The 13451-nt window shown below is 44.7% G+C and overlaps 1 protein-coding gene across 1 annotated transcript in view; it reads left to right on the top strand.

The window, feature by feature from the left end:
* Positions 1-2982: 2982 nt before the first annotated feature.
* LOC105906497 (MOB kinase activator 2-like) overlaps positions 2983-13451 on the top strand; it is a 39668-nt gene continuing 29199 nt past the window's right edge. The window contains exon 1 of the mRNA XM_012834651.3: positions 2983-3524. Coding sequence (XP_012690105.1) covers positions 3508-3524 — 17 coding nt within the window. The 5' untranslated portion in view covers positions 2983-3507. The remainder of the gene's footprint in view (positions 3525-13451) is intronic.

The raw sequence follows: 13451 nt of genomic DNA, 5'->3' as shown, positions 1-13451 counted from the left end.
CTACTGTAATTGAACCCCTTTTGACAAGCCCTACCCCTTTTCTTTCATCCACTATGGAGGCATGCTCAGGTAATGCATTCACCAGGTATCCAGCCACCACCACAAAACTTGACCTCTGACTTTTGTGTAGTGCATCGGAAAAAGGAGAAGCTGGATTATCAGCTCAGCTGTGAAAAATTGTTTTTAATATTTTCAATCTGAATTTGTAAAACTAAACATGAAAAGTATTGATTATTGCTATTCATTAAAAAATGCTTTGCATACTATTTTAGAAACTTACCTGGCTAATTGAGTAATCCTGCTTGGTGCAATACCCCTAGCTGAACTGGTCATATAAAACTAAAGCTGACATTCCTTGCACATTTATCCATTTATATTATGTTGGTTTAGGTATGACCTGTGAAGAAGTAGGCACTTTTTGCAATACACTGAATTGAGTGGCATTTTTTTGCTGCCATGTGACTTTTTTGTATTATATTTTGTGATGACTTCATATCACATGTACATGGTCAAAAATTTTTATAAATGTTTTTACAAAGTAGTTTGAAGTAGTTTTTCTAGGTAGCTTTATTCAACCAAACTAGATTTCTCCCTAGGGTAGCTTTACTGTAGTTCAACTTCTTCCAGAGTGAAGTAATTGCTAACTTCAGAATCAGAATGTATTGCCAAGTAAGTTTACGCCTACCAGGAATTAGTTTTGGAATATATCAGTGCAGACAATAAACATAAAAAACATAATAAATACTACAGAACATAAGAAAAACAATATATAAAATAAAAATATATATATAAAAAATAAAATAAAAAATAAAAAAATATTAGAAACTATTCAAATATTTAAAAAGATAATAAAATAACATATTAAAAGATATCTACAGAATATGAAGTGGAGGAACTGTGCAGTCTATGCAGGAATGTGCAAAAACAAGAGTGCAATGTGCAAGGTAATGTAATGTGTGTTAACGTAACACATTAATCAGATCTTGAGGCGTGGGGGCGGGATAAGAAGCCGGGAAGAAGCTGGTCTTGTGGCATGAGGTTTTGGTCCTGATGGACCGCGGCCTCCTGCTGGAGGGAAGTACCTCAAAGAATTTGTGTCCAGGGTGGGAGGGGTCGGCCACAATCTTACCTGCACGCCTCAGGGTCCTGTAGAGATGACAGATTGCAGCCAATCACCTTCTCAGCAGAACGAATGATACGCTGCAGTCTGCCTTTGTCATTGGCAGTGGCAGCAGTGTACCAGATGGTGATGGAGGAGGTGAGGATGGACTCAATGATGCAGGTGTAGAAGTGCACCATCATTGTCTTTGGCAGGTTGAACTTATTCAGCTGCCACAGGAAGTATATCCTCTGTTGAGCTTCCCCAGCATTGTTTATATTAATGTTCCGTTACAGACTGATACACTGCACATTGACTTTAAAAGGAAGTTTTTAGCACATATTATTATATATTTAGGAATTTAACAACAATGATTCACAAGGCGATATACTATAATTGTGGGGATCACAAAAGGCCCTATGGCATTATTACAAAATGTATTCCACAAAACGATTTTACTGCACTACAGTGTTTTCATTTGCAATTGATACTTCTTTCTAGTACTTTGCCAACAGATTTTAAATATTTTAAAAATATGAATTATTATTATACTAAAACATGAGCACTCACAATACTCCCTGATTCCCCTGATTATTGAACCAAGAGCTCAGATTGAAATGTTTTTTGTTTTTCCCTTGCCACTTAACACTCTTTCAGACGCTAGCTTCTTTCTATTTTTTTTTACCCAGAAGCCTTAAGACATAATCCTTTATGTCTAGGCCTAATATATTACAGTGATATGCGATATGCAACATTATACTTGAGATGACATGCAACCAAAATGTCATGATTGGCCAGATCTGCGCATTGAATGAAGGTTACATTAATGAAATTAAAGGGAAAAGACTGAAGAAAGATGTAGAAAAATGAGAATCAGAAGAACATTGGCATAGAGTTCTTTGCAAGTTTTTGGTCTTTCCATATCATGCATGTACTCTTTATCTGTGCATCAGACTCCTAACCAGTGTGCGGTACTGAATCAGGTTTCATTCTGGGATTATGGATTAATATGTACAAACCTCTATGCTTTATAGGGAATTACATACCACTATTTTGAATCATGATGCACTGCTGACCAACAGAATATTTCATTTTGGCAGGTGCAAGGAGTTTTTGTAGTTACTTTTTCCACCATGTGCGGTAACGGTTAAATTGAAATTAAATAAAGACAATCAAAATATGGCTGTTTGTGTTTATGAATTTGAGCACAGAACATTTTTACTTTGACAAGATGCTTTGAATGATACAGCAGCACGGCTGCTTGATAGAAGATTGATCAACTGAGCAGCCACTTCCTTGTACAGGCTCACAGCGATGTTTGTAGACTAGTTATTCACACGTGCAAGGCTTTTGCAAGATAAGCCCCTTTTCAATTATAATTGTACTTAATTATAATTAATGTGGGCACATACAGTATATGTATAGCCAACAAAAGATGATCACCAAAAACAACCAAATACTTCTTTCTAAAAAGGCTAGTCTATGTAGGAAAGACTACACATCAGTTAGACAGGCCTGTATTTATTTTGTTCATATAACATATCATTTTAATACAATCGATGAAAACATTACCTACTGGTTTTATTTAAAGAGCTCCACTGTTACTGGTGCGCTTCACTGCTGCGAATGCCTACGTCATACATGTGTCTCATGGTATAGAGTTGTAGTTCTTTTGGATGGTCTACAACTGGACAGTTGTTTATTTATAGTGAGATTTTGGATATGTATAAGGTATGCCAACCTGTTTCAAATGCCTATCACTGTGTTGTACGTTATACAATTGTACTGTTCATATTGGTCATATGAAAATGTCAGAGAAATGTATATAAAAGCCCATGGGTGTAATGAATGAGAAGCTAGGACTTCCGGGTCCTCACGGCGGATTTCGGGAAATGGGCGAACCAGTGTTTACTTCCGGATTTCCTGTATGTGCCAGAGCTTGATCACAGCAGCGGTAGCGTTAGCAGCTCAACAACCTCTCCACGGGTTCATGACCGATAGCTCAGTTGCGCTAGCCGGTAATTGGGTGCCTTTTGGTTCCATTTTTGAACAGCCGCTTGCCTGGACAAATCAGAGAGTCCAAGCTTCGCAGAAGTCTAGGCTATCAGGCTAGATATAGTGAGTTGCTACCCTCCATTTGAGCTAATCTCAAAGTCAATGCTGTCCTTAAGAGGAACGGTTGCAAGAAGAGCTGCACCACCGGTCCCGCTGTTAGCTTCCAATCGTTCATGCTCTTTTTAATTACAGAGCTTGATTTCAGAGATTTTCACAAACATTTAACATAATCAGAGCCTGAAGGCGGCAAGAATCTATTCGAACGGAGGAGGATTAAAAGCGGGAGTTGGGGGTACCCGAATAATTAGAAGGGGACGCCTCCAGCTTTCGTTGCATTTATCCTCTCGACCATTATGGATTGGTTAATGGGGTAAGTAGTCTCATACATTATTGGATTTTCCCTTGGTGTGACTGCGTAGTTTACAAGATGGATTTATTTATAGTCGTAAACAATACACAAGCAGCAAAGCGTTAGTTTGTCTACGGACAAACGTCGCGCGACTCTCATCCAACAGATATCTGGATTTCTCATCACTTCGAACTTCAAACTAGCTAGTGTGCAAGGCTTTCATTTGCACTTACTTACATCCATGAGAAATGTAATCGCTTGTCGTCGGCATTTGGCTATGTAGAAGATAAACAACGGGAAACACGATTGGCTTTTGAAATGCATATTTTTTTGTGCATGGCAACAGCCTATCTCCAAGGCAGCCCCGGATGCTACCAGGGACCCAGAGCTAGGCTAAATTGTGGTTGTTGCAAGGTGCATTTCATGCGCAACGTTGCCGCCAGGCCACCTTTATTTGTTTCCTCCATGATAACCAATCTGAATTCTTTCGAAATAAAAGTATTGTATACATTTGAGGTTCAACCGGATTCTACAGAAAAAACACAATATATGTTGTGGTATTTATTTTGCGTCGTCATCCTTTTTTGTTTAGTCCCGAGGTGTAATTGAACGTCTCTACGGTTGAGAATTTAAGCACAAGTGGTGGAAATATGCTGACATTATGTCAACGAAACTGCAATTCGACTACACTTCTTGGCTTACTTAAGTAGCTGTTTCCCTTTTACCCGTCTACAGCCTGTATGATTCTGAGATTTTTCAGAATTGTTTGGTAACCCCTTTACTTAAAAGCTGTTCACTGAGAAAGCAGTCTTGGGTAGGCTAGAGAGGTCTCTTCTATAATTAACTTGGTGCTGCTATCTGCTCCTTGGTAGTCCTATTTCATCTCATTGTTACGCATGATTTATTATGCAAAACAACAGTCTGCAGTGACAAATTACTAGGTGTCAGCCTTTAACAGAGGTTCGGTCTAACTTGTGTGCTAGCTGTTATTGGTTGATCCTCCTTGCTACAATGTAAAGCAGCCTGTCAGTGCTGTCAAGTGACCCTGTACAATTTGCAGTGGGTGACGTGATATGTGTGTGTTTACATTTTTTTTAATATATATATAAATAGCAGCTTTGAAATGGGTGACAATGTGCTGCTTTGGCTCCTGTCGAATGTCATTGTCCTCCAACAGTGTCGTAATTTTAAACAGTCTTTTGATATCTGGAATTATTCAAATCATTAACCATATACATGTTTTACATTTTCCAATGGACAATCCAAGCTGTGATGTTCTGAATCCTCTCTTATTTTAAAAGCATGATTGAATTTGGATGCCAGTCTGGCACTGAGCATTGTCCCTGTGGCTCATAATGCTCAGCTGGCCCTGTCAGGATTGCTGAGGTGCCCTTGTTCTGTTCTGATGTGCATAATCCAGAATAACAGCATTTTGAATCCGAAATACTAACCGAAATCTCCCATGTAATATCTTGTTCCCCTACATCTCTGCCTTGTACGCTTTGTGCATTCCTCAAAAAATGGGAAGGGATGGTGTAATGTTTCAAATTCCTCTTCACATGTGCTTCACATTTAGCATTTTTGAGTTTATTGTTTCAAAAAAAGTGTGTGTGTGTGAGATGGCTGGAATGCAAGCCAATAGCCATGTAAACCAGTCTTGCATGCTCTCTTCCTCACATGTCACAGATGTTGGATGGGAGGTATGAAACCGTCTGTAAGCATGTGTGTAATTAGGTCTGCACAGACTTATCTTTATCTGGGTATGTCTGTCTGAGGACTGGCTGCCCAGCAAGCACAGGGTTTATGTCTCAGCATTTGCTTTGCAGTACGTCTCCGTCACCAATGTTGGGTGTCTGTTGTGTGTGCGCAAACATTCACTCAATTAAGGTAGGCTTTAGTGCGCAAGCAGTCTATGCAGGCCACAAACCTAAATCACCATCATACTTTTGACAACAGCAGCAATGTGTCCTGCAGTGTAGTGTCAGTGCAGTGTAGTGACTTGGCATCGCAGTTCAGATTTCACTCTGATGTAATACAATCGCTCCCTCCTTGATGTTTTACATGAACTTTCAGAAGGGGTGAACTCCATTACCAAGGTGTGTATTTCAGAGATAGGTTAGCCCAGAGCTGTCACATTAGCACAGCATGCTTGCTCAATATTCCCAAATATGCTCCCCTCCCCCTCCCCCACACCATCCCCAGTTTTTGGGTGCACAGAGCCCTGGATAGCCTGGAGGCTATTTCGGATGTCCCCTGGCTGGCTCATGCATGGAGAGGCGACCTTTTCAGGCAGGCACTGCCTCAGTTTACCTGCTGTGACGCATGGGAGCCGCCCAGGGGAGCAGTTTTTGGGCACGCCCTCACGTCTCAGCCTTGGTGCGGAAGGGAACTTGCAGGGCTGGAGGAGCTCAGGGTCCAGCCCTGCGGAGGTGTATGGAGGTGTAGAGAGAGAGAGAGCGAGCCAGGCTGACATGCCTCTCCTTGTCCCCCTGTGTGAATTGTAATTGGGAGTGACTTGCCGTCTCAGAATAGAAACACTTGCTGCCGTTGGGTGGTGTTTATGAGGAGTCTGCGATGATGCTGGACCCTGACAAGCTTAGATGCTGTATGTGCAGTCCTCTGCCTGATCCGTGCCTGCTTCAGACCACATCAGATGGTTGGCCAGTTTTCCTGCTGCAGTCAGACATGTCCCGTGCGATTCCCTTGACTGTTTGCCGAAAAACGGAAGAGTGAAGGGGAGGACAAATATTGTGTGTCTTGCAGCACTGTCATAGTACATGGGATATTTTGCAATTTTTATGCTTTCTTGTCATGTCTTATGAATGATGTAATGCTATTTTTATTTTTCTATACTTAGACCACTGCTGGGAATATTGACATAAAGATGCAGTCTGCGATTAGATTCACAGACTGTCCCTTATAATTTGTCTATGTTTTGGGAATTGATTTTTGTTTGTTTGGTACTATCTACTGTGCATCTCATGCAACACCAGAGGGAGGAGAGGGAGACTCTGTGCGGCAGGGCGCTGCACTGTGCTGCGCGCTCATGCGAGAGGCAGCGAGGCCAGCGGCGCAGTGATGCGCTCTCTACTTCTGTGAGGGCTACAAGATGACAGCTCTCAGGAATAATAGGGCAAGGGGGGACTCAAGTGCCTCAAGTGTCCTCCCTGCGTAATGCATTCAGGAAGGAAGGAGAGGCTCGGCCATGCTGCATGGAGTGAAGGGGAAGGGGAAGGACAGAGAGAGAGAAGGCAGGAGGGATGGAGAGAGGGGGGAAAGAGAGGGAAAGCAAATTAAGGAAGGAAGGGAATATCCGTGTGAAGGATGGAGAGAGCGAGAGAGAGAGAGAGAGAGAGAAGGGAAGTTGTTGAAGGCACATATGCCCCTAGCTGTGCCGAGGCACCCAGGCGCTGTCCAGCTCTGCGGAACATCCTGGCAGGCAGCTCGGCTGGGGCACCAGTGGGGGCGGGTGAGGGAGACTGCTCCCAGCAAAACCCCAGCTTATGTTTGAACATGATAATTCTGAATCGACTGTTTTTACTCGCCTAGAATCCTTCTGAGATGTTAGTCTGCTCATTATATAAAAATTCCGCCAACGCAGAAAGAGTTAAGCTTCAGTTTCTTCATTAAAAACACCACCATACAGTGTCTTCATTCCCTTGAGTATCAGCTCTGGTGCCAAAAACACCCAACGACCGTAACAAACTGTGATGGTGTTTTGTGTGTCATGAAGGATACGAGGAGGACTGTATGTCTCCCTCTGAGCTTTGATGTGGACAAGGTTGTTCCAAGGCCAGACCACATGGAAGCTGCTGATGAATACTTAGAGAGGGAGTGTGCCGAGCATGATTCAGCAGGGCGGCCAGACCTGGCACTGGGCTAATGCTAACGCTAGCGTCGCGTTCACAGGGCCCGGCTGCTGCCACCTCCTCTCTGCGTTCCACCAGCACACAGCGGCGAGGACTGGAGAGCTGCCAGAGGCAGCAGAGAGGTGGCATGAGTGTGGAGAAAATGTCGGACGGAAGGCAGTGACGCCAAGATATTGCATAGCTTTGGTATTGGTTGAATTTGAATGAAAATTAAAATAGAAATGGGCAAGTGCACAGATTGCTGAACTCCACGGATATGCCTTCATGTGGTGGTGTTTCTCCGAGGTGAAGTGCTGATATATCCCACCCTAAAGCAAATATGTGCTTGAAACACTTCAGAGTATTATTATTATGGGATTTAGTTTTGATGATAATAGTTTTGCAATAAATCTAAACTTGCAACAAAAATCGACTGAAATCTGTTGAGGACCACAGACAAACCCTTGCTGCTGTAAACCCAGCTGTTTTAATTTAACATGGATGTCATTCAGAGCCAGCAGCAGATTGTAATGGCAGCATGTCATGTAGAGATCGCCTGTGTTGATTCAGCTTGGTGGATTGCCGATAACAGGCACTCAACAAGCTCCCTGACATAAGTGAGGAGATCGAAGCAGGAAGTGGCGGAGAGGAGAAAGAACAGGGAGCACATGTGTGGTTAGGCAGGTTGTCAGTGCAGATCTGGTGCTAGCGGTATGGCCAGCAAGCAGAACATCTTGAGGCCGGAATAGAAATTACACACTGAAGCCTTAAGAATAGAAAGTCTGGTGACGCTTTAATGGTTTCTTATTGGGGATCTCTGCTCATGCTGTGTATATTTGTGGTTGCTCTCAACCTGTTAGCGAAGTTTGAAAGGGCAGCTTGTTATCTGGTGTGCAAAAGCCATGCTGCTGTGTTCACTGTGAATAATAAAATCCTTTGTATTATTTACAATAGAGCAGGAAGTATTGGGCCATCAAAACATATAAGATGGCAAAATGAGTGTGTGTGTGTGTGTGTGTGTTTGTCTGATGTATGTGTGCTCCTAAACCCAGAACTCAAGTGAACTCTGAGAACTACCAGAGGGCAACGCTGAAACAGAGAGCTGAACTCTTTCAAAAGCAGGCTTTAAGCTCGCATTATGCATGTCTTTGAGCAAGGTCACACAGGGGTGAGATGTAAAGTGCCTGGAATGGCGCCTTTAAGGGCTCCTCGTAATGACAGTGTCTCCCTCTCATCCTTCTCATCTCGCCTCTGTTTTGAGTATGTCTGGAATGTTTTTTTTTTTTTCTTTTTTTTTTTTTCTTTCTTCTTCTCTTGTTCGTCTTCCAGATGTGTTCAGACATGAACCGATTTGTTCCATCGGCGTCCCTGATTTCACGTTTCGTTCCAGGCATATCACTTGTGGAACCATCTTAATATCTCATCCGAATTGAGCTGCGAACGATTACGATTACTTCATTACATCACATCGATTGCACTTTACCCGACACAGCTTGCCTAATTAAGCCTTCGCACTTTATGGTAACGAGCAAGCTAATGCCACGCCTGCCTCCGCTGTTGTATCGCACACGTGATTAGGTCCCGCGCATCTGTCAGAATGATTGTGCTTGGCGTCGTCATTACCAAGGGTTTATTTTTTATTTTTTTTGGGGAGTCCGTGCCGTGTATAATGTGCTGCCTCATCGCCATCCCACTGGTCGGACACGAGACGCTGACGTCGGTGGGGGGCGCTGCTCGGCTCTGGGGGCCTGCATGAGTCAGCCGTGACCCCTGGTGACGTGCACGTCCGCCCCTGCGCTTGTGTCACTGGTCCCTTGGGCGCTTAGCCACTCGGCCGCGTCCATGTGTCTTCTCTGTCCCTGCTGTGGAAGAAAGAAAGAGGGAGGGAGGGAGGGAGGGAGGCAGCCAGCTTTTTATAGAGCCAAAGCACGGCCCCGCAAGGAGGAGAACGAGGGAGGGAGGGAGAGAGAGAGAGAGGCCGGGAGAGAGAGGGAGAGAGGCTGAGAGGGAGAGAGGCTGAAGATGTGTGCAGTGTCCTCACTCCTCTTAACTGAGGGCTTATATGTTCTCCCTTTTGCGCTCTCTCTCTCTGCGTTTCTTCTTCCTCTCCTTCCACCAGCCCCCTGCTCTGCATGCTCTGAAGCCCTCTCACTTGTGTTTTCACGTCTTAAAATAGGCCGTGACGTCCAAAGGAGGAAGCATAGCATGACCTGCAAAGAAAGGCACAGAAAGAGCTAGAATGTGAGAAATGGAGTGCCTGTGCGTGTGTGAGAGAGAGAGCTTGAAAATCAGCCCTTCACAGCACAGCACTACTCTACATGTCAGTGGCATGGGCAGAAAACGAGTGTGCGTGGAAATGCCAGTAAGAGGGAGGAGGGAGGGGAGGGAGGGATGGATGGATGGATGGATGGATGGATGGATGGATGGATGGTTGCGCATCAGGATAAGTGGATGGCGCAATGCAAGAATGAATGAATGAATAAATGGGTGGAGAACGAGAGAGAGGCAGTAAGCTTGAGTCCTGTGGCCAGTGCAGGGCCAGCAGTCGGTAGAGTGCTGCAGCCTGTGTTTTCCCTTGTAGGGAGCAGAATGGCTCTTTAATTGGATTGGGGCACGTCATATTAGGCTGCTTGCAAGCTTTCCCCTCCCCCACCTGCCAGTCCCAGAAGTCAGCACTGGGGTCTGTGGAGTGAGTTCCCAGTGTGTGGATACTGCACCAGGATACACACTTAACCATCACCACCACAGACACACATGCACACTATAAATAACGTGCAGTATCCTGGTGCAACTATCCAGAATACATATGTGTATACACACACACACACACACACACACACACACATATACACACACTCAGGAACACAACCAAATCTTCTCTGTTTATGGTGTGTTAATCAGCTTATGAGTGTATCCAGCCCTGGAGTGTGTGACTAAAAGCACTGACCCACCATAGCCTCTGAGCTCTTGAAGTGGACAGGAAGAGGAAGTAAAAAGATCTCTGAATTTATTTGTGCGTGCAAGTGTGGTGTGATTCAGTGAAACTTCATCAGCACTAGACATCTTTCGTAAGATAATAGAGAGAATGCTAACTATTCTTTTTATCCATTATCTGAACACTTTAGCATAACCTCCACAACCTGTGTGTCTGCAGGAAAAAACAATGTTTCAAAAGTCATCTGGTGGAGCTTAGTTTTATGTGGACATTGTTTGCTGGCTTGATGTATGGCACCAAGACCTAAAGCAGAAATTGCAATCTTGGTGCACAGAGTTGAATGTGCAAAGCTCTGTGCTCCTTGCACCTCATAGGCTGGTTGATGTGGTATGCCTGGCTGAGCTGTAGTGCTTTTGAGGTTTTTCTCAGAACTTGAAGTCAAATAAGGACATGGTTGTTGTGCCACTGCCTGCAACCTGGTTTGCAGTCCAGGCTTGACTATAGCTGGTGTCTAATGAAGGGCATTGTATATGCGTGCACTGCTTTTTGGTCTCTTATCGAGCAGTGGTCAGTGCTTGCTTTGCCAGGAAGCTTTGGGGCTAAGAAATGTATGTTTAGATATTTTTAGTGAATGTGTGTGTTTGTGACAGAAAGAAAGAGAGATACTTATAAGTCAGTAGGGACAGTTGCTGCCCAGTTGTGTAATTTCTGACCCCAGACAACACTTTGTTTGAACACATTCAGTCCTTACCATCTCAGCACCAATGTAGGGCCTTCATTGTCTCTCCATTTCACTTGGTCTTCTTCATTTTCTCTCTCCTCTCTACTTCCATTCATCCTTTGAGATGAGGTCTGAGAAATGGGACACAGTTCAAGTAGTAAGCTGTTGATCCGTGGCACACACAATCTAAATGCGTATTTGGACCAGCGATGGTCAGCTCACTGAGTCAACTACATGATCTGTCTATGAGATCCTTTGTGTGTGTGTGTGTGTGTGTGTGTTTTCTGATAGTGTAGTGGTGATGGCCCTTCTTAGGGCCAATGATTTTCCGTTTAAAAAAAATGCATTTTCCGTTTCACATTTGGTGAATTCCGTTTTTTTTTCCGTTTCAGCTCATTTTGTTCACCCTGAGGTATATTGATGGCTTAAAATGAGTGAATAATATGTGCCCTTCTTAGATTGTTGTTTGCCAGCATTAACAGAACAGAAGACTAAACATTTTTTGTTTTAAATGCGATTGGGAAGACGAGCAAGTGAATGTGACTGAATGTGGCTTTAGCGGACGTGTGTGGATCAACCGTTAAAAAGGGGGCGTGGCCGGAGCAGAGTTCAGCGCAGACGTGACATTTTCTCAGTGGTTTTGTTCTTTAATTAATGTTTGTTCATCGTTGCAATCGTTGTTGTGTTTATTTGAAACAAATATAGCCTTGCAGCCCAAAATACAGGGGAATTTGGGCGATTTGTATGCACAAAATGATGTTTCCGTTTCAAAGTTGCAATTCCGTTTCAAAGTGTTCATTCCGCGAATTCCGTCCGTTTTCCGTTATCGCGGAAAATCATTGGCCCTACCTTCTCCCAATGAACATGGCAGGTGTCTGTCTGTCTGACCACAGCTTCTCTTCGCAGCAGCGGGAACCACCGAATGACGACTTTGCATGCAGCCCCATCTGACTTCCTGTCTGCTTCAGCATCCGTGCTGAAATGAAAACAAATGAATGCCCCAAATTATGTCCTTTGCAAAATGTTATTTTGCAACTCCTCGTTCGTACCAGATGAGTGGCTGTAGTCATACCAGCCAGCGTTATGTATTCATTCCAGGGAACTAACAGGCAGTAGTATGCTTTACTCTGCTAGTAGCGGTCGTGACCAGTTTCTCATCGCGGTGTGAGGATCAGACAGGCGTTCGCACCTTGAAGCGGAGTGTGTGTGTGTGTGTGTGTGTGTGTGTGTGTGTGTGTGTGTGTGTGTGTGTGTGTGTGTGTGTGTGTGTGCGCTTCGTACGTGCCTTTGGTGCTCACCACACCTAGTGTGCAGATGATGTTCACCAGTCAGAACAGAAGTTGTGGTCTAGTTTTAGTTGTTGACTCGCACCACCCCCCTGTTCCAAACACACACGTACACACTTTTCCACCCTGTCGAGCCGAGAGCTTCCTGTCACTGCACTCTAGAGCTCTTCGCTCATAAGGCTAACTGGGGGAAGGAAGCCTTTATCCAGAGTGGGGAGTGGGGATGAAATAAGGGCATATGAAGGCCTGTGAGCAGAGGGTTATGGGTGCAGTCCACAGGAAGGATGTTTGGGAGTGGGCCGGTGAGGCAGATCAGGAGCGTGTCGGTGGGTGTCCGAGGCGTTTCTGTGTGTGTATATCTCTCTTCACTCCAGCAAAGAGGGTCTGTCTGTCTGTCTGTCTCTCTATCTGTTTGTGTCTGTGTGAGTGAGTGATTGTCTCAGGGGTGGCGTATGTGCTGGAGCGTGCCTGCGGTGATAAAACTGAAAGTTTGTCTCCGTCCTGTCTGCCTCCCAGACGGAGGCCTACGTGCATGCAGACAAACAGGTAAGCTGGCAGCAAAAGGCACACAGCTAGCCAATCAGCCAGCCCAGCAGCCAGATGTCCAGCCATTCAGCTAGCAATGGTAGCGGAGCGAGAGAATGGGAGAGCGGGAGATTAGCTGTGTGCTATTTCCAGAAGCCTGTTCACCCGGAGTAGGACTGGACATGCTGCTAGAGTAGCGCAGCGCAGGGCAGCTGAGCTGGGGTGTGTTTTTAGACCTAATGAGCAGTGAGTAAGCTCATCTTGGCCATGGAAGCCCTGTTGACCCGTGTGAGTAATGCATGCGAGTCACGCAGCATTAGAGAGACGTGTGTGTGTGTGTTTGTGTTTGTGTGTCTATTAGGGTGTGTGTTGCATTGCACTTTCCTGTTCCCCTTGCCTTTGTGCTGTGCTGCTCTTTTGTGAGCTTTTAATCTGGTGCCTTTGCTCTTAACTCTGCAACTGAAGTGGGTATGTCCTGCTCTGTGTTCTTGGACTGAAGCCCCCCCCCCCCATATCTTACACACACACACACACACACACACTTTTGCTGGAGAGTGCTGGTGAAGGACATTGTAGCATCCACACTGCATGACTGTTATGTAACATGGACAGCTGTGGAGTGCACTTTATTTA

This window comes from Clupea harengus, chromosome 6 (genome assembly GCF_900700415.2).
Source record: "Clupea harengus chromosome 6, Ch_v2.0.2, whole genome shotgun sequence".
In the NCBI taxonomy this organism is placed as follows: Eukaryota; Metazoa; Chordata; class Actinopteri; order Clupeiformes; family Clupeidae; genus Clupea; species Clupea harengus.
Note: the sequence above shows the minus strand (reverse complement) of the source record. Positions and strands in the feature narration are given on the sequence as shown.